Source organism: Melozone crissalis, unplaced genomic scaffold (genome assembly GCF_028551555.1).
Source record: "Melozone crissalis strain CALT ecotype California unplaced genomic scaffold, PUWL_Pcris_2 ptg000016l_1, whole genome shotgun sequence".
Lineage (NCBI taxonomy): Eukaryota > Metazoa > Chordata > Aves > Passeriformes > Passerellidae > Melozone > Melozone crissalis.
The window spans coordinates 5,208,980-5,233,858 of NW_026535794.1; the positions used below are offsets into that span (position 1 = coordinate 5,208,980).

Consider the following 24,879-nt stretch of genomic DNA (forward strand, 5'->3'; position numbering starts at 1 on the left):
TGAAAAAAATTCCTTCACCCAGGGTTGTTCTCCTGGGAAGCTGAAAGGCAGAGAGAGGCCTCAGAGAAAAGGAAAACAATTCTTATCTCATTTGCTTCTCCTTTGTTGTGCTCATGTGGAATGTGGTTGGAGATTGTTTACCCACAGGTGATTGTTCCTTTGGATTCTGCTGTGAGTTGTTTTCACTCTTTGGCCAATCAGGACCAAGCTGTGTCAGGACTCTGGGGAGAGTCAGGAGTTTTCATTATTATCTTTTTAGTATTCTGGAAGTATCCTTTCTGTATTCTTTAGTATAGTCTAGTACTCTTTAATATAATGTAGTATAATAAAGTAATAAATTAGCCTGTGATAAGATGGAGTCAGATGCATCATTCTCTCCCCTTGCTGGTGGACCTGCATTTACAATATTCTGACCTGCAGGAGATCCTGCAGCATGGTGGTGTCACTGGTGTTGCCACGTGAAGCAAACCCATCTCCTTCCACATGAAAGAATTTGACATGAAATACTGAAATAAGACCACGTTATAACTTGACAATTTCCCTCTGTTACCAATGACTAAGGCAGGGTGTCCCAAAAATATCTGGGCCTCCAGGGGTAGGAAGAGACCTTGTGACTCCACAGCTCACTCTGTGGGTTGCTTTTCATGCAGCAGGTGTTAAAGGGGCTTTGTGCCTTGTCCCCACTGCAGTCCTTAGGAAGCAGGGTCAGGAAATGGACAGGCTGAATAAATGCATTTGTGGAAGAAGTCCTGTTACATTTTTAGTTGCTGTTCAACATATGAAAGCTTGATTTTAAAGCCTGCTGGGCAGAGACCTTTCCTTATACAAGAGAAAGAAATGGAAGTTCTGACAGAGTAGGGGAAACTTTAAAAGTGGTGCATGAAGCTGGAGATGGAGCTTCTCTCTTGCAGTAACTGCTGGAGGTTGTTAGAAGCGTGGGCTGTTTGGCAAGTCCTCCTTGCCATGAGCTGATGGCACAGCAGTGATGTGCTTTGGGGCAGATGTGTGAAGCAAAGGCCTCATTTGCAGGAGGAAGTGGTGCTGTGAGCATTGGTAGGGTTAGATCTCTCCATGTTGGGAGGCAGGCCTAGGTGCAGTGCTTGTAGCACTGGTTTCTGATGTGTCTGAAAACTGTTCAAGGGTTTGGATTGAGCTGGAGCAACTGCCCCACACTGTGCCCTTGAGGTTCCTTGAGCACTGGAACATCAGTGCTGCTCAGAGCTGCTGGGCTGGGGGCTTGGCCATGGGTGGGAGGTGGAGTCCAAGGCAGCAGGGTCTGTCCTTGAGCCACACCTCCCTTTAATCTCTGTTAGGCTTGAACCACGTGGGAAAAGAAGGAATTAATGAGAGCCCGAAAGCATCAGAGACAAAGCTGGCACAGGAGGGAGAAGTGTGAGCTGGACACAATTTGCTGAGATAAAGGAAAATTGCAGGCGCTGCGATAACGGTGCCTGTGTGACAGACAGGGACACAGTGAGGGATGTGACACACTGCTGCCTGTCTCACTTCATAATACAGGCTTGCACTGAGTTAGCCCAGGGTCTGCAACTCTTTCTGTACTGCCTCAGCATCTTCCCAGACCCTGCAGCTATTCAGACATCCAAGATGACAGTGAATTTCAGGCAGATCTCCTGCAGCTTTCTTTAGTGAGTTGTCCCTTGTCTGAGCTGCCAGAGCGACTTGACCTAAAAGAAATCAAATGTGAATCGTGGTTTCTTCGACCCCAAACCCTCTACTTAAAGCAGCAGTCCACTTCTGCAGCACTGGAGGGCAGAAAATCAAGAGGGGCTGTACCTAGTGAGTGCATTGTGGAGCCTCTGATAGATATTTTATGTTTTTACAATGAGAGATTAATTTCTCATGCAGCCCTTACTGTGGTTTCTGTTTGCCTATGCCAGGTGACAGGATGGAGTTATCTCTCCCAAGAGGTCTTCAGTGCACTCAGAGTGATCTGCCTGGATCTTATGGGTAGGGCAGGGGGAAAACAAGTACTTGCTGTACTCTTAAGGCTCTCTGTGATGGAAGCTGACAGTCCATTCCAGTGGGCTTTGGCTTCACAAGGCTCTGTTTGCAAAGCCGCAGTCTGTCAGTCACTTCTGCCTTTGCTTTAGACTGCTTAAAAAAGAAAAAATGTTTTAAATTTCCTGGTAACATTGGATTATTCGTCAAACTCTCTTCAGCCATTAAAATGATAATTCAAAAGCCTTTAATTATTCCCACCTATGTAGCTCCCATGAAGGTGTAGCTTCAAAAATGCTTCCACTGTTGTGAGTTAGGAGTTAATTATGAGTTGCCTTGTGCTGCTGGCTCAGCTCCTGTGTGCAGGCCGTGGTCTTTTAGCACAGCCCAGCAGCTGCCAGAGCAGCTCAGAGAAGGGGGAAGCTGCAGTTGCTGTGCCTGCCTGATCCTGGGCAATAAAGCATGTCACTGGGCTGGTCCCCTGCTGGAATCTATGGCAGCCTGGCTGCTGCTGCTGGGCCTGGCTGCCAGTGGCCACGAGGACCTGCTGAGAGGGCTGTGGATGAGCAGGGATGGAGCAAGCTGTGGACTTGGCCCTCTCTTCCCTGCTCTTATGCTGGGCTCAGCAGGGAGTATGGAAGCTGCTCTGCCAGCTCTCTGCCATTGGAAAACCTTCAAGCTCTGGGAGATGTTTCAGTCTGGCTCTGCAGTTCAGCACAGCACTGGAACAGGCAGGAATTGCACCTCACCCAAGAGTTTGGGACTTTAGGTGACTAGTCTTTAGGTTCAGTGCTGTGGCATGAAAGTGTTGGTGCACACAGCTTTTCTGAGCAGGAACAGGGACATGCTCATGTGCAGCACTTCCAATACAATTGTCTTGAATGCCTTCTCCTGTGCTGCACTGAACGTGCTGACATTTGAGGGGGTAAAAATACTGATCTGCCTGCATGCTGCAAGCCTAGTTTACATTTTGTAGCTCTAAATGTAAAGCTCTTGCCTGTCACCAGCTTTTTATATCCTGGCTTATAAGGCAAAGGGGAGAGGTGACACAGGTAACAGCATCTTATTGAAGGGAGAGGAATATTTGATGTAAAATGTCACAGATTGCCTCATGTTTAACTGTATGTAGAGATAATGTCCTGGAAGTATTTTACAAATTACTCAGAACAATGTCAGCTCCAGCAATTGGTTGCATTCAGCATAAATATTTTGAGTTATTCATTACCATTAAAAGAAAATAGTAATTGTTGCATCTTTCACCTTCTCTTTTTTTAAATGAAACTTGGCAGGACCAAGCACTCCTTCCTCGTGCCAAATTATGCACTATAGAGTTCAGTCCATGAAAATTTATTGTTGCAGTTGATGTAAATTGCATCTAATGGGCAAATGAGTCACGGCTGTGCTTTGTGCTCCAGAGGCACATGCCAGCAGGGTGGAAGCAGAGGCAGAGCAAACAGGGCTTATCTGTTTCCCCTCTCCTGGGACAGTTTTCTTCTCCCTGCTGGGTTGCAGAGCTCCTGGGGTGACACTCTTTGCTCAGGTCCCTTCTGTTGTGGTTGCAGTGGCTGTAACAACCACTGTGGGGTTAGGCCAAGGATTGAGGGCTACAGATGAGGGTGGATCTGAGCATTTAGCAGGATTTTAAGGACTCATTATAATGGGAACAAGCTCAGGATACAGTTCATGTAGTTTCCCTGTGCCCCACTGAAAAATTAATTGAAGGCAATGTGGGAACACATCACTTAAAACTGGGGAGCATCATCTCATTGCCTTCCTGTGCTCCCAAATCTCCTGTAGCTGGAGCTTGGCTGTAGTTTTATTGTTGGGATGAGAGTTGTTCATACAGCACCTCATGCCTGGGGCCCAGCCCCATCCTGGAGGCATTGGTGTGATGTAACTCTTGTCTGGTCAAGCTGGGGAGCTAAACCAGTTTGGAATGCAGATGGAGAAGGGTTTCTGCCCTGCTGTGAAACCTTTCAAGGCTGATGTGGAGAATCCAGCTCTGCACTGCAGCGAGTCCAAGCCTCTCTTCCCACTCTGGTTGTGAAGTACAAGGTAAATAAAAACATAATCCTTATTTGTGGAAAGGCTCTTGAAGGCTTTAGAAGAGAGGAAGATGAAGCTGTGGAGCAGGAGTGTCCAGAAGTATTGTAGCATTTGTTAAACTATTGACAAGAAAGTTTACTCTAGCCTTCTGTAACTTCATTTAAAATGTGATATAATTATTGTTTATGCTAAAGCTGCTTCCTGTTTCCACTGTAGCAATTATGCCAGAGGCACACAATTTATTCCCAGTGTATCAGCCCAGGATATGGCCATTACCACATTAGTGGGGAAGTGCCTTCAGATTGTTACACTTGGCAATAACTGTATCCTGGAGTAACAAACTTCTCACCATTCAGCTCACAAGTTTATAAGCATCTCCTGATGGAAACAAACAGGAAAGCACTGATCATATTTCCCCTGCCTCATTGCTTCAAATGCACTTAGTTTTAAATATGATTTTAGAGGAGAACCTGCTTCAAAGATGCTGCTGCTGCACCAGTTGATTAAAGATATTAATTTAACTTTCCCTCTTGAAAATAACTGTGTTACCTATATGTTAATTGTATTAGTAACATAAAAGATGACTACTTAAATATGTTATACTGGTGTCCCAAATAATTCATTGGTATTCGGTATGAGAGCCAGAGTTCTATAAAATATTTTAAGTATTAAAATGAGCAAATAATCACAAAGTAGTGTTTAATTTAGAAATTGAACTGGGAAGATTTATGATGCAGATTGGTCAAAATTGGTCTATTTAAAATATCAGAATTCAGGATTGATTTGATTTGCTTTGATTTGCTCATTTTGGCCTGAATCAAATATTCTTATTTCTATGACTTTCCCAAATAAAGAGTAAATTCTATGTTAGATTCTGTGATAGTGGTAAAATTGTTGTTGCACCAGTGCATGCTAAAGTGTACGCTAAATGGGTGAGTGCTCACCCAGTGTTAAGGCTGCTCTGTGTTCACCTGGTGCTGCTGCAGTGCTGTTACCCTGGGGTAGGGATGGCAAAGCTGGAAATTGCTTCTGTGGAACAGAAAGTGACTCCTCAGTGGAAACAGTGACTCCCCAGACATCTTGCTGCCCCATCAGTTTTGGGTGGAGTGTGCCAGGCTGGGGTGAGTGGTGGCCTTTGCAGAGGGTGGTCACTGTGAGGAGGTGCCACATGAAGTGGTTGGTGATGTAATTCTGTAGTTTGACTTGCTGTTTTGGCCTCCTGGATTTCATACTGTGGCCATGACTTGTTTTAATTTCTTGAACCAGCTTTAGGCATCATGTTTACTGACTTTTGTTTCCAATGAGAAAATATGTAAATTTTAATTAATCCAAGCTGAAGTTAAAAAGAAAACAGGCCTCTTGATTTGAGGGGATTAAAGGCCTGGAGTCCTTTGGCTCATCTTTTCTATGGGATTCAATCTGAGTGCTTGTTTTGCTACTTCTTGCACTCCAAGCCTGTCCAGCTTCTCTGCTGTGGTGGGATGGTTTGGTGATAGGAAATGCCTGCTGGTTTCTGGCTGCTGATGCTACACCAGTGAAACCTGCCTGAGTTGTTTTGGATTGTGCAGTGTGTGATAGTTGAGACATCATCCTTGGCTTTCCTTAACATCTCCCCTGGCACTTCCTTAATGCTGAGTGTGGCCTCTTGTGGGGGCTTGGTGAGCCACGTGTGCAGCTCTGCCAGAGGGGAAGTTTGGAAAGGCTGCACAATTCTGCATGGCCCAGCTTGGGGAAATGCTCCAGCATCCTGGGCTGCCTTGGAGTGCAGATGGAAAAGGAAATTACTCTTACTCCAGTAAGAGAATTAATAACTTCAACAGGCAACCTCGTGCATCCTATTCCTTTCCCCATGGCCTGGAACTGGCAGGGCCTCGTGCATCCTGGCTGTCACAGGAGAATCGGCTGTGGGTAAACATTTCCAGTAGGATTGCAGAGTTTCCTGAACACCCTGTGTTCCCTCTGAATTAGTGCTGCTGTGCAGGGGGATTCCTGGAGGTGCCTGTGCCTGTGCCAAGCACATTTCACACCCTGTGAGCCAGCTCCTCACCTAGGACACAGCAGACTTTGGAGCTGTGCTCTCTGTGTGCCCCTGGGGCTGGATCCCAAAGGCATCTTCTGCCTAAATGTTGGCAGGGAGCTTTTCCATTGCTCCTTTTTATGGACCATGAGTTTGTGGGAGTGCAGGGCTCAGTCAGGTTTGTATCCCTTGTGGCAATTAGCTCAACAGCACCAATTAAATTTGATTTAATATGGATGCTAAAGGAGGTAGTGTAGCCACCTGCTTAATTCTGCATTTAATCCCTTCAGGTCCTTCATGTATTTAAGAGCATCCACTGATGCTGTGTTTTCTGCAATGGCTACCAGGTGCTGGTTGCAGGAAGAAAACAAAAGTCATGCTTCTGGAAGGGAAAATCAGCTTCTTGAGGCTATCAGATCTGTATGAAACTCTGAAGTTGTGACACATCTTCATTACTAAAGCAAATAAGAATTTTTTCCTGTACTTGTTCTCACACCTGTGCTTGAAGCTGGGGTTAGGCTCCAGGATGGGCATTGCTAGCAAGAGGTATACATTTGGCATGACCTGAAATACCAGTTTGAAGGCTGAAGGTGCTGTCAGCTGCAGTTTGCTGTTCATCTTTAATGGGACTGTCTTATGGACAGTTTTTTTCTGCTGTGTGCTGGGGAAAAGCCTTGCCATGCCACTGTCCTAGACTGGATATTGGGAAGAGTCTGACAAATGCTAGTGCTGGCGAGGATGTGTTTAAAATTATCCTGGTCTGTAACTGGCAGTGGCCCAGCCTCCTCTTCAGAATAGCAAAGCCAGGAAGGAGGAGATTTCCAGGGCCTGACTGGGGCTCTTTGGCCAGGCCATCACACCAGCTCTGTTCTCATGATGCACTAGGGAGAAGAGAAAAAAATAGCTTTGGACTTCTTTCTGTATGTGAAAGGATTTGGAATATTTGCCAAAGGCAGTGGAGGGAAAATCTGCTTGTTTTGGGGTTGTTTTCCTCTTTTTGCTCCCGTTCCACGTGGGTTCCTGGGCAGTGCAAGCTTAGCAGCCTGTGCTGATGAACAGGGGTGTCAGCTGTGAAGTGCTTCTCTTGGCTTGGCATGTGGAGCAGCCTGTGAAAATAAACTGGAAAACTTCAGTGTTTGCAGTGAAAGCAGTGTTCCCCTCAAGAGTGGAGGAGTGTTGCTGTTAACCTGAAAACCAGAGCTGTTGGCTAGAAAGGGGAAAGTACAAAACATTCATTGCAAGGGCTGGATGTTCTTGTGTTGTTGTTCATTAAAAGAAAAAAAAAAAAAAGATAACAGGGAGACTTTTTTTCACTGGCCAGGCTCATTAAGCCAGAAGCAAACAACATTTTTCTGCTCTCTGGATTTTCACCAGTGTGTGGGGCTAAACTGATTTCCTGAGGAAGAACAAGAACTTCTGCAGGGCTGGTGAGCAGTGAGATGTGGGGCTGGGTGAGAACCAGATCAACTCACTGGCTCTTGAAGTCTCTCCCCCTAAAGGGGTACATGAGTATCTGACCAGTGCTGGGTTCACTTTTCACCTTTTTAGCTAATTCTAAGAACCTGGGACAAACCACTTCCCTTGCACTTTAAAGGGTACCTTCTGCAAAGTTTTTATTTTTCTTCTCTGTGTGTAGTACCTAAAATATAAATTATATGAATGCTACTTAGTGTCTACCTACTGAAGTTACAATTAAGTCCTTATTTCTGCATGATTTGAGACAAGAAATACTAATATAACAAACAAAGGATAAGAAATAATAACCTTTTAATGTATTTTTGTTGGTTGAAGTAAAGATTTAATGACTTCCACTTATTGTTGCTTTATCTTTCTGCAGGGATGTGAAAGCAGGAAATATTCTTCTTGGAGAAGATGGCTCAGTACAAATTGCAGGTAACTTCCCTGGTAGCTTTGAGTAAACTTTAGGCATAGCTGCATATCCAAGGAAATAGTTTACTGATCAAGGAGAAACCTGCATAAAAATGTTAGCTTCTAAAGGCCCCACAGTTCATAAAAAAACAAAAAACCACAGCAATAAACAAACCACAAACCAAAACTAAAAGCCAACCCAGAGTTTATTACCTCTTGTTATCTTAAAATACTATTGCTTGGAATAATGACAATCAACAGATATAAATCACTTGATTGTGAAGTCCTCAGAATCAATAGATCAGATAAAGTTCTTGGCATAAGCTAGTCAGATTTTGACATCAGCAGGTTTGTAGGCCTGGAAGTGGGGTGCCCAGAGCTCACTGATTTATCATTGACCTGTGAAGTGGTTTTCCACAGGTCTCTGGTGAAGGGTGGACACATCCATCAGGAGGAAATGGGCATATCTGATGGTAAAAGTCATTTAAGGAATATCAGCTGGTCAAAGTGCTCCTGTGGATGCTCCCTGCTCTGCTTCACTTGAGCTGGATGGCAGAGAGGGTGTTTGAGTGGCTGCCCTGGCCCAGCCCAACTGGGGTGAGCTGGAGCTCTTGGGAGCAGTCATGCAAAGCAGAACTGCTCAGACAGTTGCTGTAGATAATACAGATGTGCCTGGAGATGTCTGCTGCACTCACTGCTGACATGAGCTGTGCTGGAAACAGTCCTGGCTGGGGATAGACCATGTGGAAAAGGGGACTTGTGGAGTGTTGTGACCCCTGATCCTCTCCTGATATTTTATTTTATTTCATACATGTTCCTACAGACTTCATCCTTCTTTTCAGAAATCAAGAACTATGTCCCATCCCTGAAAACATTCAAATTGAATAGGGCTTTGAGCTACTTGTTCTGGTTGGAGGTGTCCCTGCCCATGGCAGGGGGTTGGACAAGATGACCAATGGACAAGATGATTAAAGGTCCCTTCCAACCCAAACTATTCTGAGTTTTTGATTATTATTATTATTATTACAGACTAAGTAAGCCAAGGTTTTTGGAGAGTACATTTAGAACCTGTGATATTTGTTTTTCCTTCTCTTCCCATGGTGCTGTTTTCCTATCCTGAGTACAATTTTTCTCCAGTTCTCATTTCCTCAGTACTGTGTTCTTCCCATGGGTCTTGTAGTGCCTTTCCAGTCCTAGTGCCACCTCTAGCTGGGGAGCAGAGCTCTGTCCCTTCCTGCCATCCTGGCAAACATCCCTGTACACCTGTAACATTTTCAATCCCATGTTTAATTGGCAAGAGCCATGTCTGTGTCTGACAAGGTCTCTTCTTTAGTGCCCTGTCCTGCTGGTAGAGTCACAGCAATGGTCAGGCCAGTGTGGTGGGAATTTAGGGACAAGGCAGTGACAGTTGTGTGGGGGAGAAGTGCCTGTAGCATTGTTTATTCCTTTGCAATATCTATGCTTGGCTTTGCATCTTGGAATGAAAGGTGTAGATTTTCCACCAGGAAGCAGAACGTGTTGCAATGCAGTTTTTTCTAGGTAGCTCTCCTCTCTGTAGAGGACAATAAGCCCTTTTACAGGACATAACACCTATTTCTGTTTAAAAAGTGTTTAACAGAAGTTTAAAACTTCTGTTTCTGAAGTGTCTTTGTGTTCTTTTTTAAATCTCCTGGTTTCCTTAATGCCTGCTGTTACATTTCTGATGAGGTGTAAATAATTCAGTTATGTGGCAGCTGATGGAAGGTAGGGAGTGGCTTCCAAAATGCTCAAAGGAGCAGACTTGATGCAGTGAAATCGTACATTTTTTCCATGATAGGACCAAGACATAACATGTTGGATTTGTAATTGCACAAGCTTTTGATGCTCTTTTGGGAGAGGCTGCAAAAAGCTGTAACTCTGAATGTTTCTGCCAGCCTAGAGAGAGCTGCTTGTGTTTCTCTTCTACAAGGCTGTCAGGGCTTGCCTTTTTTGTATTAAGGCTCACTAGCAATAGGTATTTGTGTATTTTTTCTGCTGAGCAATTTTCAGTTGATAAATAGATTTAAGCTTGCCTGGTCTTAGCTCTGTGCATTTCAGAGGATTTATTTTGCCTGTGATTGTACATGTTCCCCAGACTGAACTACTCGTGGTTTATATGTGCAACACCTAAATGATGAAATTCATCTCTCTGCACATCCTGTGAAAGCAGCACTCAGAGATCTGCAAAGTTCCTCTTTGCAAATTCTTTCTCTGAACATGCAGAAGGACCAACCCTGCCACCTTTCATCAGCCACAGCAGGGCCACTAAACCAAGGTCAGAGGGTTCACTGCAGTGGCAGGAAGCACTCCAGTTTCTGTGGAGGCAGCTGATGACTTGAAAGAAATGAAAATAAATGAATGAATAATAGAGAAGAGCCTGACCTGGTCATAACATGAGATTTTGTTTCTGTGGGAATTTCTGACACTTAAGCTTCCTTGCCTCCTGACCCAGGATGAAGTAGCAGAATTTCTGGAGAATTTTTTGAGGAGGAAAAAATGCTGGAAGCAAACCAATCCCAATAAAATGAGATTTGTTTCAGCAAGATCAAAGCACTTGCTTTTTGACAATAATATTAATGCATATTATGAATAATTCTGTTGATTGTTGAGTGCTTCAATTATGGGCTGCATGACTTCACTTTGTTCCCATGAAACAAACACTCTAAAGTTTCTCTGGAAAGTTACACCACGAGATAAAAAGGAAAAGATTGATCAGCTGTGGAATGTAGCCTGAGGGTTGGAGTGAATGGGGCACCTCCCTGCAAGGAGCTGGTTTGGTATTCATGAAAAATTTAAATCATGTAGCAAGGAAGAAAGACTTCCATTCTTTTATAATGACTCCTTCCCTTCTGCCTTCCTCTATCCAAACTGCCTGTGAACAGTTGTTGAGAAGGTCTTATTCAATCTTTGGCTTTTGTGACCTTGTGTTCCTGTGCATTTCCTCCTGCTCGACACAATTCCTGTTCCTTGTCCCTGATGAAATGTAATTCTCAAATGGAAATGAGCAATGTACATCTCAATCTGGAGATCCTTTGAGGGGAAAAAGCCAAGGTGCATTTGAGATTGAGTGGTGGAAACCTCACTGCAGGACTGTACCTCCACAATGTGTCAGTGAATTTAACTGCTTGAAACTTTCACTGTGTGGAATTCATGGCAGTAATTTTGCTGCAATATTACACAGTTCTAACCAGTGGAAATTAAAGCCTCTTTTGTGAATTTTGGGCTGTGCAATTCTGTTAAGGCTGAACAGAAAAAACAGCTTGATGAAGGTGTGTCAGACATTTCTCAGGTTCTGTTTGTAACCCTGAATTGGTGTTTGTGCATATGGGGAAAGCCACTGTGGGAGCACTGTGAGCTGAGGTTGCTGCAGGTAAAGAGATGGAGAGATCTGTGAGCTCAGGGGCATCTGCTGGAAGTGGGAATTCTAAAAATTCCTCTAATGGCTTGCACAAATTTCCCAGCTTGAAACTCCTCCCCAAGTCTTATTTTTACTCATGACTCTATTTTTATCTGTGTCTCTGCTTTGGCTTTCAAAAAGTGCATCCACTGACCTAAGGAGAAAATTACCTTTAACAGATCCAGCTGACCAGCTAAAGTGAGGCCGTTTGCTTCTATCTTAACATTTCTCTTTTTTTCCCCAAGGGCACTCGGACTTGTGGCTTGGCACCAAGTTTTTGGTGCCTGTTACAATTCACAGTATCACTTTCTCAGTTTGAAGTGTTCTCCTTCACACTGGATTAATCTGCCTTCTGGAGAGAGCAGGACTCTTTCCCAGATACCATTGTTCAGGGCTGTGCTGACAGTGGTTGCAATGTAAATGGAGATAGCCACGTTCCTTTGTGTTCCAGCCTCTCCATGGCAATTACTTCATTTCTTTTAATCAGAGCATAAAACCTCTTTGCTCTGGCATTTATCAGCTCCCTGGAGTCTAAAAGTGCAAGGATAAAAACACTCTGTCAACATAAAACTGCATCGGCATCAGTATTGATGCATAAACCAGGAGATGGCTTCTCACAGTAAGCAAGGCTTTGCATTTGTCAGTTTATTTAATTATGCAGGAGCTATAAATTACTGTGAAATGAAGTGAACATCTTGATAGACTGGGAAGGGATGGGAGAGGTTGAGGAGAAACTCTCCCAGGATGCATGAGACTTGCTCAGTATGAGGCACGCTTCAGCCATGGCACGATGTGGGCATCCTACTGAGACTGGATTCAGACCATATCTTTGTTTTCCCCTGATTTTATCCACTGGGATATTAAATAATGCTGCCACCCACCCCTGTGAGATTGAATGTGATGATACAAGTGTCTGTCTGAGAGGCACACATCCCTCCATGTGTGGATTTTTTGGTTCTGGAGGCAATAACACAATCTCTTCAGGATTTAAAACCAGAAATTCTCCACGTGCACTCCCGAGAGGTGCCCGCAGTGTCAGCCATGGCCTGGGCAGGCCGTGTTGCCAAGCAGTTGAAGTAAATTGAGATTTCACTAAGTTGTTCAGGACTTGCTAATTGATCCTGGGCAAATTGCCTAACCCCTCTCTCTTTATCTATTTATAAAACAGGGATAGTTAAGGCCAGGCAAAACTTGTGTAACTGAATTTGTGTAACTTTCCACAAATCCATGCCAGCTTGTCACCGGTTCGCTGTGTTCCTGACTGCTCTTAATTCATGGCACTAAAATAGCCCTCTACATAAACATAGAGCTATGATGCAGGCAGTGTCATTCCCCACTTTCCCTTAGGAAACTCTAACTTTGGGAGATGAAATTGCCTGAACAAGGGGCAAGGCACAAATCTAACTTGGGAGGGGAGTGTTGATTGAAGGGTTCGCTCGAGGAGCCTGTGTTCTATCATGGACACCTTGGAGCCTCTTCTGCCTTTCAAAAAAAGGGCCAAAAGTAGTTTTCTCTATGATTGGTAGAGACTTCTAGGGCCTCTCCTGCAGCAGAGAGTTGTGAAATAACTTTTTCTTTGTGTCACTGGTACTATCTGTGTTTCCTGAAGAGATGTTGCGCTGTTTGATTGTTGAAACCACTTGTGAACGTCTCTGAGGGCACTGGGTGGCGTCACCCAGCCTGGGATTTGTCATCCTGAAGTTCCTTTGTGAAGCAGGAGGACAAGTGTGCATTTACAGATCCAATACCACTGTGCATCAATCTAGACTTTAAAAGGAAAGAAGCCTTTGATTCTTGTTCTCCAGTAATCTTCCTTTTATCTGGTGTCCTACCACCTGCTGCCTTCTCAGCACAAAATTGCTATTTATCACGGCCTTCCTCTTCTTGCTGCCAGCTTCATTCATCTTCAGTGCTCTAAAAGCTTTAGGGTTTGCAGGAAAGCACTAAGTATAACTGCAGATATTTTCTGATGGTGAACAACTGAACAAGAAGGAAGGCGACCAGTGAAAATAACATCTAGTGCTGTCTTCTGAAATGCTTTTTGTTTAAAGACAACTCAAAGTGATTTTGAAGTCAAGATTGAATTATTCTGTTTTTCTGCTCCTGTTGAAGTTGAAAACTGCCTTAGGGTCTGATTCAAGCACACCAAACTCTGTAGGAGCCCCTCTGGTATCAGCAGGTTTTAGTCCTGGTACACATTCTTAGTGCACATTCTTCCTTTCTTTTCCTTCTTACATGTAGTGGCAGGTACTTGGGCTTTTCAGGATTAAGGTAATGTTACAATATGAGAGGGCCAAGGAGAGATTATTTTTAACATCTGACTTCTAGATTTGGATGAAACAATCTAGAATATGGTAGAAATGTGTCTTCCTGAGAGACCTTCCTGCAGTGGTGCCTGTTGTGATGTGGTCCTGCCACAGCACTCTTATGTTGCTGAGTTGTTTGTACTGGGGCTTCCTTTTCAATTTCTGCATTTCCAGATTGGCCACAGTAGTTTTTAATTTTGACAATTTGGATACCATAGTGCCAGGAATTGTTGCCTCATGGCATGCTTTTCAAACACTACTCTGCAACTTCAATGCCACTGTAGAGTGTCCTAGGATATGTGGTTTGCAGCACATTTCTGCTGGAAGAGACAAAATTGGCCATATTTTGTGCAGAACCTGCATCAGCAGGACTGAAATCCCATCCTGGATTGGTTTTGCTGTGATATGAAAGTCTGGAAATCTTTATGGGTATTGTTTTTTTAGCAATCTTTGGTTTAAATGACTGAAACAGCTCCAACAGATGAATCTTTTCTACATTGCTTCAGAAAAATAGGAAAAAAAAAAAAAAAGATCTGGCCACTTCCATCCAGACCATCCAGACACCCTGGAGACTGTTGTGTGCTGTCAGATTGCTGGAAGTCTGCAGTTTTTGGGCTCCTTTGGGATGGCTGACAGTCGGTGGATCCCCAGCAGTGGTGGTTGCTGGTACTGCAAGCCAGCCCCAAGCGGTTCCAATTCCTCCCTGTCTCTGGTGATTCAGTCCTTGCCAGTTATCCCCCTAGTGAGCCAATGTGAACCACGAGCTGCCAAGGAAGAGTACAAATGTGTACACACTTCAGAGCTATCCTCAATTTCATGGATTTCCCCATTTTCTGGAGTTCAGTTCATTTGCAGTAACCCAGTTCTGCTTTAACCTTTCTGGGGGCAGAGAGGCTGACGCACAGATGGTTCCAACTGCTCAGAAGAAGGAATTTAACCTGAACTTGTGGTTGGAGTTGTGTTTTATTGCTTTCCAGATATTTCCTGAGAGCAGGCACATTCTTATCTGAATAGCTGGGGCTTGGATAAAGTTAGCAAGATGACATTTGAGAAGATGGTCCCAAAGTCATTCCTTACAGGGGAGTAGCACAGGCTGTTTGAGCCTGTTTTAGCCCACTGGAAATGAGGGAAATTAATTGGGAAAACATTAAATAAATCAACCATGTAATGAAATAAACTTTAATTCCATTTAAGCTTTCTTCAGATGGCAGATGTAAGGGCCTGATTTCCATCTGGAATTTATAAACCCGGGTTTGATGTGAGATGTGGTGAATTCTGTGTGAAGGACTTGTGTTTTTACTGCTGGAATGCTTTTGCTTTGAATGGCATTTCCTTTCCCCTCAAAATGACTGCATGGAAACTTGAGGTAAGATAATATGTGCAAGTTCAAATCCAGCACATCACAATAAAATGCTGATGGCACTTGGACAAGTTTCTGTTAGTATTATCTTATTTAAAAGAACTTCTGATTGCTCTTGTGTTTAGAACAATAGATCTTGGGAGACTTCCTGTAATGAGCAGTGAAAGGCAGCTTTACTCTGAATCTTTTAGGGAGCTCCTGCAGTTTCTGAGAAAAGCAAAAATGGTAAATACTCACATGGAAGATATCAAAGCAAAAATCATTATTGCAAAAAGAGTTTCCAGAAGATTCAAATTGCAGTACTGATGGAGACAGTGATCCATCTAGGAGTGCTAAAACTCCAAGCATAGCAGGAAGCCAAAATACCTTTGGGAACAGGAAAAAAACCAGGTCAGCACATCTGGAAGAGCTGAATCCTAATGATAGGCTTTTGTTAGTGCTTATTTTAGCCCTGTGATTTCTGTGCAACTTTATTTAATGTCACCTTGCAGTTACCCATGTCTGGTACTTGAGTGAGCACTAAGTTCCTCTCCTGAAGTCTCTAAATGAAGTGAGCTGGAAGCTTGCAGCATCTCATGAGTGATAATTTCAGAGGTGTTTCTCAAATATTGAAATTCTAATGAGAAGTGACTCACTGCACTGCTGGTGTGATGCAGAGGGAACTTGGGACAGTCCTCATATGGATACCATGACTTAAACATTGCAAGGAGGGATCTTATATTGCAGTTAATTCTCCAACTTAACATCCTTAGGCCATGGAGTAACTGGCTCCTTGGGCCACAGAAGCAAAGGCTTTCACATTTTGCATTGTCAACAGAGTTTCAAGAATTTTCACACCAGTTGTGGCCAATAACATTCTGGTTTTATGTTAAATAGCCCTGGAATTTCAGAGATTTGCCCTCCAAGTCTGTCACCAATCTCAAAAATGCCATCTAAAATTTTGATTGCTTGTAATGTGTTTAAAAAAAAAAGGTGTGTGTGTGGATAAAGTTATGGGGAATTGAGTTATATGTTGAGTTACAGGCCCATTGCAGGCCTGTAACTCCGCAATACATAAATAGTGTGGTTTGGAGCAGTTCTGTGTTAACAGTTTCTCTGTCACTTGCTTTTTATTTTTTCTCCAAACCAAGTGCCATCCTCTCTTGAATGATTTGGTTCATTCTTTGGTAATGCTCTTCTCTGAACAAACATACTTTATTCTATCCCTGTATGCTGCTGCTGGTAACAGATTCTGTTTTCCATGCCATTCTTAATTACATAAAACACGAGGCTACAGCATAGTTTTCACAGCAAAGAGTGATTTGTTCCAAGAAATGCAGTTACCAGTGAGCACAAAGGGCATCCTGGTTTGTGAAAGGTGTTTCAGGTGGGGTGATGCTGTGCAGGGTGTGAATCAGTGTCTGTGAGGCTTCCCTGGGATGCTCAGGCTGGTCTGTGGCACGTTCAGTATCATCAGTCTGAGGTCCTGTTAAAGCACTGAGCGTTTCAGCCATGGAGGATTATCAAATAAAACATGTTCTGGTAATAAAACAAATCCAGAATAAAGGGCTGATAGCTCAGTTAGAACAGTTAAATGCTTTCAAGAGACTTTTTCTGCACCCAGCTTGGTTGCTGTGGATGTTCCAGGATGCTGCTGGAGGGTCAGAGCAGTTCTGTGTGTGTGCAAATGCAAATCCAGCTCTGGCTGGCAGGGCAGGTTTGTACAGCAGCAGGGCTGCTGGGCCACTGTGGGCAGGCTGTAATGTGACCAGTGGGCTGTGATGGAAAGTGGAATTTTCCTCTCTGCCAGACAGGGCTGAAAGCTCTGCTGTCCCCAGGAATTGAATGGTGAACTGCTGAATGGCAGTTCATGTAGCAGCACTCAGAGCTAACTGTTGATCATTCCTCCTTTATTAGGAAACCCCTCATGCATGACTGCATGGTCTGCTACTTAATGGGTGGCTGGGAATATGAGGGGAAAGAAGGGACAGCCCTTCAGTTTGCTCAGGATGTGTTCTTAATAAATTCTGCTTTTGTTTTCTTTTCAGACTTTGGTGTTAGTGCGTTCCTGGCCACTGGTGGTGACATTACCAGGAATAAAGTCAGGAAAACCTTTGTGGGCACACCTTGCTGGATGGCACCAGAAGTTATGGAACAGGTGAATTGTTTTTCCCAGTGTCCTCTGAGCTGATCTGCACCTGGAATTCCCTGTTATCAGCAATGACTATGTTTATTTCTAACTAAGATGATAATTTGAAACCCCTGAAGGGTTTTCTTAAACACAGGATTTTCTTTGACTTGCCTATTGCAGCCAGACTCTTACTGGGGAATGTAAAGTGTTCAGTAGATTTTTGTTCCATTGCTTCTCTTCAGGCTCCTGCCCAAGGTGAGGATGAGACAGCTCAGTTGTTGCATAAAGAAGATAAACCTGTCCCTCCCTTTTGCATGAATGTGAGGTAGAATAGAAATACAGAATATAGAAACATGGTAAATATGCCGTACACAGCTCAGTAATGTGCTCTTTTTCATCTGCAAACAAAACATTTGGGGTAGGTAGTTGTGATATGTCGGAGTGGGGAGTTAATTCAGTATAATAACATGCATTTGACTTCATTCAGGTTTTTAACTTCTTTTGAAATGCTGAGGAATGCTTGCCTTTCCCCCTTCTTCCTCTGCTCTTTTGGCTCACTAAAAGATGTCATACTTCTTCCCGTTGCATGGAGAAATGCCACTTTTTGTCCTCCACTGCTTCTAGACTGAACTACAGAAGCTTTGTCTGTGTGACTTCTGGTGAAGGACACCTGGAAACTTTGTTTAATGTAAAATTGCTGCCCATTTCTGAGCAAGATTCACAGAGAAAATTGTACCACAGTCTTACCAAGGCATTTGCAGTCGCTGTCGATGGCATTGATGTTCACTGCCATGAACATTCTGAAAATTATCCCTCATGCCCTTAAGATCAGTTTGACAGAGGCCTGGGTTTCTGACAGGTGTGCTAAGCAGAAATATAACTGGCTATAAATGGGTTTCCATTTTTCTTTCCAATTTTTTTTAATATTTAAGGATTTGTTTTATTAAAGTAAATCCACCCTGGTACATTGCTCCTTGCTGTTGTTTCCAGAAAAATATTTTGAAGCTTCGGAGGATCTTGAATAAGACCCCCATGTATATCTGTATCTAAAATCAAATGCAGCTTAACACAAGTGCATTAAAGTGCATTTTTTCCAATATCCAATACTCCCTGAGGAATGGAGATAATTTTGGAGTAGCTTAAATATATTATTGATGAAAGGCTTGTTCAATGTTTGGCCTTTTCAGTGGCTCCCCATGGTGGGACTGAGGGGCCAGTGCATCCCAGCACTGCTGCAGCCTCCTCAGAGTGCAGGACTAAAAGCTACATTTCCCAAGTCAGGACTGTCTTTGCAAACTTGATTCTGAGCTGCTTCACTGTCATATTCTTCTGGATTTTAAAAAATTTAATTCTTAGTTAAAATAAATAAAAATAGAGTATTTGGTGGTTTTGAAGGTAGATCAGAGCTGTCCCTTGCTTTTCTGTCCTGTGTGTCATGCCCAGAGCTCAGCAGCCTGGCCAGGACCTAATGGTGCTGCTCCAGGCTCTTTGCAGCTGCAATCCTCAGATCAAAAGGGAAAAATGCCTTAAAGAGAGAGCTAAAAATGGGAAATGAAGATTTCAGGGACAATATGAGGGGTGGTTCCCCACAAATGTGTTTCCAAAGGAGGAGGTAAGTTTTTTACAGAGTGCAGTACCTGCACCAAGGCTGTGCACATGTAACCAGTTGCAAATATCAAATTAAAGCAGTATTTTAATGAGATGCTGATGATGCTGGAGTGAAATCCTTCAGTGTCCATGAGATGATCTTGCTGCCTTCCAGCAGGTGTCACTCTGAGCCACTGCATCCAGCTGGGAAGAGGGACAGAGGGCTTGCTCTGAGTTAGCCTTTCACATGTAGATATTATCCACCAATTCCATCTGGTTTACTTTAGCACCATTAAATTCCTCCAGAATGTTAATATTTGATTGCTCAACATTGTCTTTTAATGTATGGTCACTCGATGGATTTCTGGCAAAAAAAGAAGTTGATGAGAAAAATAAATGTTGTTGGTATAAACTGTCTGCAGGGTGGTGAGTAATGTATTGGACAGATGTCAAGATGAACTACTGCAGACAGTTTTGAGCATTTTAGTTTTCACTTGCAAGCAGGATTATGTGAAATAATGAAAAAAACCCTTGCACTAAACTGTTAAAATCCTGTCAGGAAATGGAGAGATGTACAGTGTATCGGTGTGCTGCAAGAGTAACTGAAAGATGGAGCTAAGAAATGCCCAAAAGTTATTCTCCAAACCTAAAACTAGTGTGAGAAGACAAAAAACCACCTTTACAGTGTATTTCTTCTTGTCCTGTGCTCTTTTAAATGTCACTAGATATCTGCTTGTTTATTTAACTGACTTGAAGTCTGTTCAAAGTCATGGCATCCATAAACTGAGGCACTTGAAGAAACATTTCAGACTTTTAGGGCTCATGAAAATTGTGCTTGAAGAGTGGAAGAAATCAGTGCAAGATGTAAATTCCTGTCTCTATAACAAGTTTCAGTCCAACTCTAGTATTACATGACAAATAGTACAGGAGGGGTTTTTGTTAGTTTGCCAAGATTCAAGATCATCTTTAAGGTAGCTTGGGGATTGCTTTTTGGCTGCATCACAAGGAGTGTCTTTCTGAAGCTTGTTAGGTTAGCTGAGCACAGTACCCTGTTAGCTCTGCTCTGATCCAATTTTCATTTTTCCATAGTGTAGTTAGAAGAAACACAAACCATCCTAAGTAACCAAAATGCTTTGATTTTCAGAGCTGCTCTTGAAGTTAGTACATAATGTCTCTCCCCTGCAGAGGAGAAAGCAAGTGCCAAAATATTACCTAATGATAATGAGGAAGTAACTGCTTTGGCATATGAAATATTTTTTCCTGTGCAGGAGGGGAAGTAAATGCTATAAATTTTCCTGAACAAGCCTGTGTTTAATGTCAAGTGCAGAAGCTACTGTTAATTAGTGGAGGGAAACATTAGTCTGCAGGCAGGAATGAGGGGCTTTTACTGGGCTGGTGTGTTGTGAAGTTGCAGGATGGAGCATATTTGCAGTCAGGTTGATTAAAAGTGTAGTGAGGCGGGTGTCCCAAGGGGTAGCAGTCCATCTATTAACTATGAGAGTTTTATTGCACTGTGTAATGAATCTCTGTGTAGAAGTCAGAGCCTGGGTTAGCCCAGTGTCCCTTTATGTTCTGCAGTGGAGTTTATGGCAGAGCAGTCCTGGTTGTGCAGTGCACAGCCACAATTTTCATCAGACTGTGACTTCTAAAACACCTCCTGGGAGGTGTGAGGAGCTGGGGGAGAGAAGGGAGAAAGTGTTGTTTCCATCTCTGTAGTGCTGGTCTTTCCAAATTCGTGGGGAAAGGGTGTGTGAAAGGACAGCAGGAGGCACATGATAACATCCTCTAATATTTTTCAGGTCAGAGGATATGATTTCAAGGCAGACATCTGGAGCTTTGGGATCACTGCTATTGAACTGGCCACAGGAGCAGCTCCTTACCATAAATACCCTCCCATGAAGGTGAGCAGATCTCCAGATATTTGTGGAAGATGAGGGATCAGTGTGTTCTCTGGATGTTTTCAGGAATTTGGCTAGCATGTTGCACAGAAGAGTTTGTCCTCTCAACTTAGCGCATTGCGTAGAAGAATTTGTCCTTTCAACCTGCACTTGTGGATCATGATGTTCTGGGATGTATCGAGTCACCTTTTAAAAATACCCCCCTTCATCAGCATTATCTGAACCTGCAGTTTTTATTTAGATCCTGAGTCTCACCATTCTTAAGGAAAGTGCTGTGTGTTTTAAACCTCTGAAGTCAGCAGTTGTTTTTAGGGTTGTAAATAATGATCCAGAATGCCTGGTGGGCACCCAGTGACACTTGGCTAGCCATTCTTTCTCTTGCACTGATAATCCTTCTTAATGCCTGTCAGACATTCTCTTGATACCTCTCCTGTTACCAGTTGTCCAAAAGAATGTTTAATTTTGTTTAACACTGACAATCCTGTCAATCACTGATCCAGTTCAAAGTACCACATCAGTATGAAACTGTGGTGTTGTCAACAATAGTATTTTATTAAGGTTGAAATTAATGAAATGTTCTTATGTAAACCATGACACACCAAATTTTTTTTCAAATATCTTGAACCTTAGATCACCTTATAAGTTTGGCTAACTCTCCATTTTGTGACTCTTGGACCAGGAGCTGCTTCTAGCATGCTGCTCATCTCCTTTTTGATATCTGATGAGGCTTTGTCTTGATCACAAAACTTTAAGCCCCTTTGGCCCATCCTTTTGAATGCTCCTTTGGTTCCTCCTCCTGGGATATGTGGTCCTTTGGACCAAACACGAGCATGTGGAGACCTGTTCTGCCCCCAGGGCTCATGGTTAGAGCAGTGACCTAGGACATGAGGCCTGTGGGTTCAAGTCCCTCCATTGTTGGCACTGGGACAGTGATGTTTCACACAGGCACATAGTGACAGGACAAAGGGGAATGGCTGGAAACTGAAAGAGGAGAGATTTAGATTAGATGTGAGTAAGAAATTCTGTACTGTAAGGGTGATTAGGCATTGGAATGTGTTACCCAGAGAAGCTGTGGATGCACCATCCCTGGAGGTGTTCAAGGCTAGTTTGGGTGAGTATTGGAGCAGCCTGGGCTAGTGGAAGGTGTCTCTGGGCATGGCAGAGGGATTGGAATTAATTTAGGTCCCTTCCAACCCAAACCACTCAGTGACACTGTGGACAAACTCTCATTTTTCCAGTCCCACCTGCTGAAGTGCTGTGGGAGTTGGGTGTCACTTCTTCATGGCCTGGGTGCATCCCCTCCCACACCACAATCACACTGGCATTTGGAAATTCAGCTACTCCTCACTCAGAACAGGCACATCCATGCCAAATGGATGGACTTTGCACAGGGTTAACTGTTGCAAAACAGAATTACTTTTAAGAATTGTCACCTACGTGCAGGGACTGTTGAGAGGCTGAGCAGTTCAGAAATGCCATTAAATTTCCTACAATATCAGTGGCTGTGGCAGAGCAGAGAGCAGTTCAGGGGAAAGAGCTGCTGGTTTAGGTGCTGCTGGTTTTATTGATATTTCCTTCTGGCTGTGATTATTGGTAGCATCTTACAGCAGCTCCTGCAAATTTTACTTCAATTTATTGTGGTTTGAATGCACAGGATGGAGCTTTGAATACCAACATCACCTATTTAGTATCAACAGCAGCTACTTAGTGCTGTCATATGCTGGATAGAATTGAATTCCCAGTTCTGTGAGGTTTGGGTTGCAGTCATGCAGCCTGCAAGAAGCCTTCTCTATTTTATTTATTGAATATAATTTTATTGCACTGCAGATTAATTTTGTTATGCAGCAAAATTACCCATGCATTAAGTGACCCTTCAAGGAGTGGGGAAGAAAGCAGGGAATTCTGTCATGGGCTGTGTAATTTCAGCTAGATTGATGGGCTTTTGCTGCCCTAAGCAATGTAGCTGTTGAAAGCTATTTAAATGTGCTATGTGCTGTTTCCTCTTCTAAAAATAGATATTCATCTGTATGTAGGTGACAAGTGGAAATGGAAATGAGTAATTTTCTTCCTTTCCTTCAGAATATTTAAGTGATGTGAGGGAAAGAATCAGTTTGCCTTGATAGCTGCTTATGTGAGAAATGTCTTCACCTGCTGTCACATTGGTACATGGAAGTGAACTCATGTATCTTTTTATGTTGCTCCTCTGTCTTTAATTTGATTTCTAGCTGAGAAATACCTCAGGGAGGTACATTGAATCAAAAGCTTTACACAACTGTTCATCCTGAATGAGGAAAACTGGTAAAATTCTGCTCTGCTTGCACTTTTAATCCCACAAAACAGACCTGAAAAGACATTCCAGCCTTGTGTTTGGCCCACAGACTGCAGTGTGGGCCAAGAGATGGGATGGAATGCAGTAACTTAAATTGTGGTTCTTTGTTGTTAGCAAATCCTTGTTAACTCAGATGCTTGATGAAAATGCTTGTCTAAAATACATTTTCCCCAAGATCTATCTCTGACAAAACCCAAGAAAGATCTCATTGCCAATAGCAATAATTATTTCAGGTTTTAATGCTGACACTACAAAATGATCCTCCATCTTTGGAAACTGGTGTGCAAGACAAGGAGATGCTGAAGAAATATGGGAAATCATTTAGGAAGATGATTTCATCGTGCCTACAAAAAGACCCTGAAAAAAGGTAAGAATGGATCACACCAAAATAAATTAAAAGAAACAAGCAAACAAAAAAAAACCCCTAACCCAGAAACATCATTTTGTTCCCTATTTTTTGAAGCTGGTATGCTCTGTGCCCCTCCAACCTTTCAGTGACAAGGAACACAGCAATCTTGCTGTGTGGCAACAAATTCTGTCCTTATTTTTATGGATAAATGTCTGGCCCTGTGCCTGGCCAGGGCACACATTTTCCATTTGGGTTAATGAGAGTGCATCCCAGTCCAGTGCCTGGGTAGGGCCATTCTCCCTTGGCCACCTCCAGCAGGTGACTTCAGTTCATGTTTTGTTCCCAGTCAAAACTGCTTTGTGTTTACAAATCAGAAATTACAGGTTGGGCAATGTGTGTTTACTTGCAAAATTACATAAATAAACTTTTTAGAATTTAGCAGTGCAGAGAAGGTTTTCAGTGTAGTTTTGACTTGTTTAATTATATGTAATATTTGGTTTGGATGGGAAATCAGGAAAAACACTGACAAATTTTACCAACATGTTTTCATCAATACAGATTGCTTAAGTGACCTGATGACACTTTCAGCCTTCCTTGAACAGTATCTTGACTGCTCAGTGACGTAGGAAATATTACCAAGGGGATGCTGTGTGTGCTGTGCCATTTTTAATACCTCTTAGGTTGTTTTTTTTTTTCCTCCTCAGTAAGCAGACTTAATTTTGGAAAGGAAAAAGTGCTTTCATAAAATAATAATAATGAAGACATTCTTCAGTTCCCTCTTGTGTCAGATCCAGGAACACAGGCTTCTCACGCACTGTGCAATGAGTCTCTCTCTTCTAACAAGCATTGCACTTGAAATGCATAATGAATCCAGTGGAGTGCTTGATAAAAGTTGATAGCTGGGGTTTTTTTCCCCCCAGCATGACATTTTTTCACCTTCTAAAGCATATCCTATCCTGGCAGGTTAGGATGTGTGCTGGTTATACATAATCACTGAATTGTGGCACAGCCCTGCTCTCCTCAAGCACTTCTGGCAGCCACTGGTGTTGTCCTGACTGTGGGAGCAGGGGGTTGGCATATTGCATGGGAAGAGAATTCAGTGCAATGGCTTTGTCCATTATTTTAGGGGCTCCTTGCTCTGAGGTGGATGCCTTTTGTTGGAGTAGTCTGTGATGAAATAAACCCTGTGATGAATGGCCTTTGCAAGTCACTGATTGAACTCTGTTACTATTTAAGCACTGTTTGCAGTGTGGAAAATGCTGCAAGCTGCCACTTTCTCATGCAGGCTTGAGTCTTTAGCGAATTCCTCCTAAACCAACCAAGGGATGTCTCTCCAGTATTTATTCTGAAGTCTGACTTAAAGGAGAAAATAGTTTATACTTGTTCATGTTCTTTTAGACCCAGATTGATCATCCTGCCTGTGTTTAATAGAACTAATTACACACATTTAATCAGGTATCTCTGAAATAACTGGTACTTGCACAGGGTGAGTACTGCACTCCAGTGATGATTCTGTGATTTCCATTTTCAGCAAATTCTTTCTGTGATTCTGTTGTTATCTAAGAGTCTCAAGTTCAGCATCAAAATGGGAGCAAATTCTCCCCACCAGTCCCAAGTTATTCATTGCTTTTGAA

At 43.0% G+C, this 24,879-nt stretch overlaps 1 protein-coding gene across 1 annotated transcript in view; it reads left to right on the forward strand.

Annotated features, from left to right (window-relative positions):
• The window catches only part of OXSR1 (oxidative stress responsive kinase 1), a 90,784-nt gene that overhangs the window by 49,150 nt on the left and 16,755 nt on the right, over positions 1 to 24,879 (forward strand). Inside the window, exons 5-8 of the mRNA XM_054274080.1 lie at positions 7,860 to 7,915; positions 17,000 to 17,109; positions 20,469 to 20,570; positions 23,130 to 23,263. Of these exons, the coding sequence (XP_054130055.1) occupies positions 7,860 to 7,915; positions 17,000 to 17,109; positions 20,469 to 20,570; positions 23,130 to 23,263 (402 nt within the window). The remainder of the gene's footprint in view (positions 1 to 7,859; positions 7,916 to 16,999; positions 17,110 to 20,468; positions 20,571 to 23,129; positions 23,264 to 24,879) is intronic.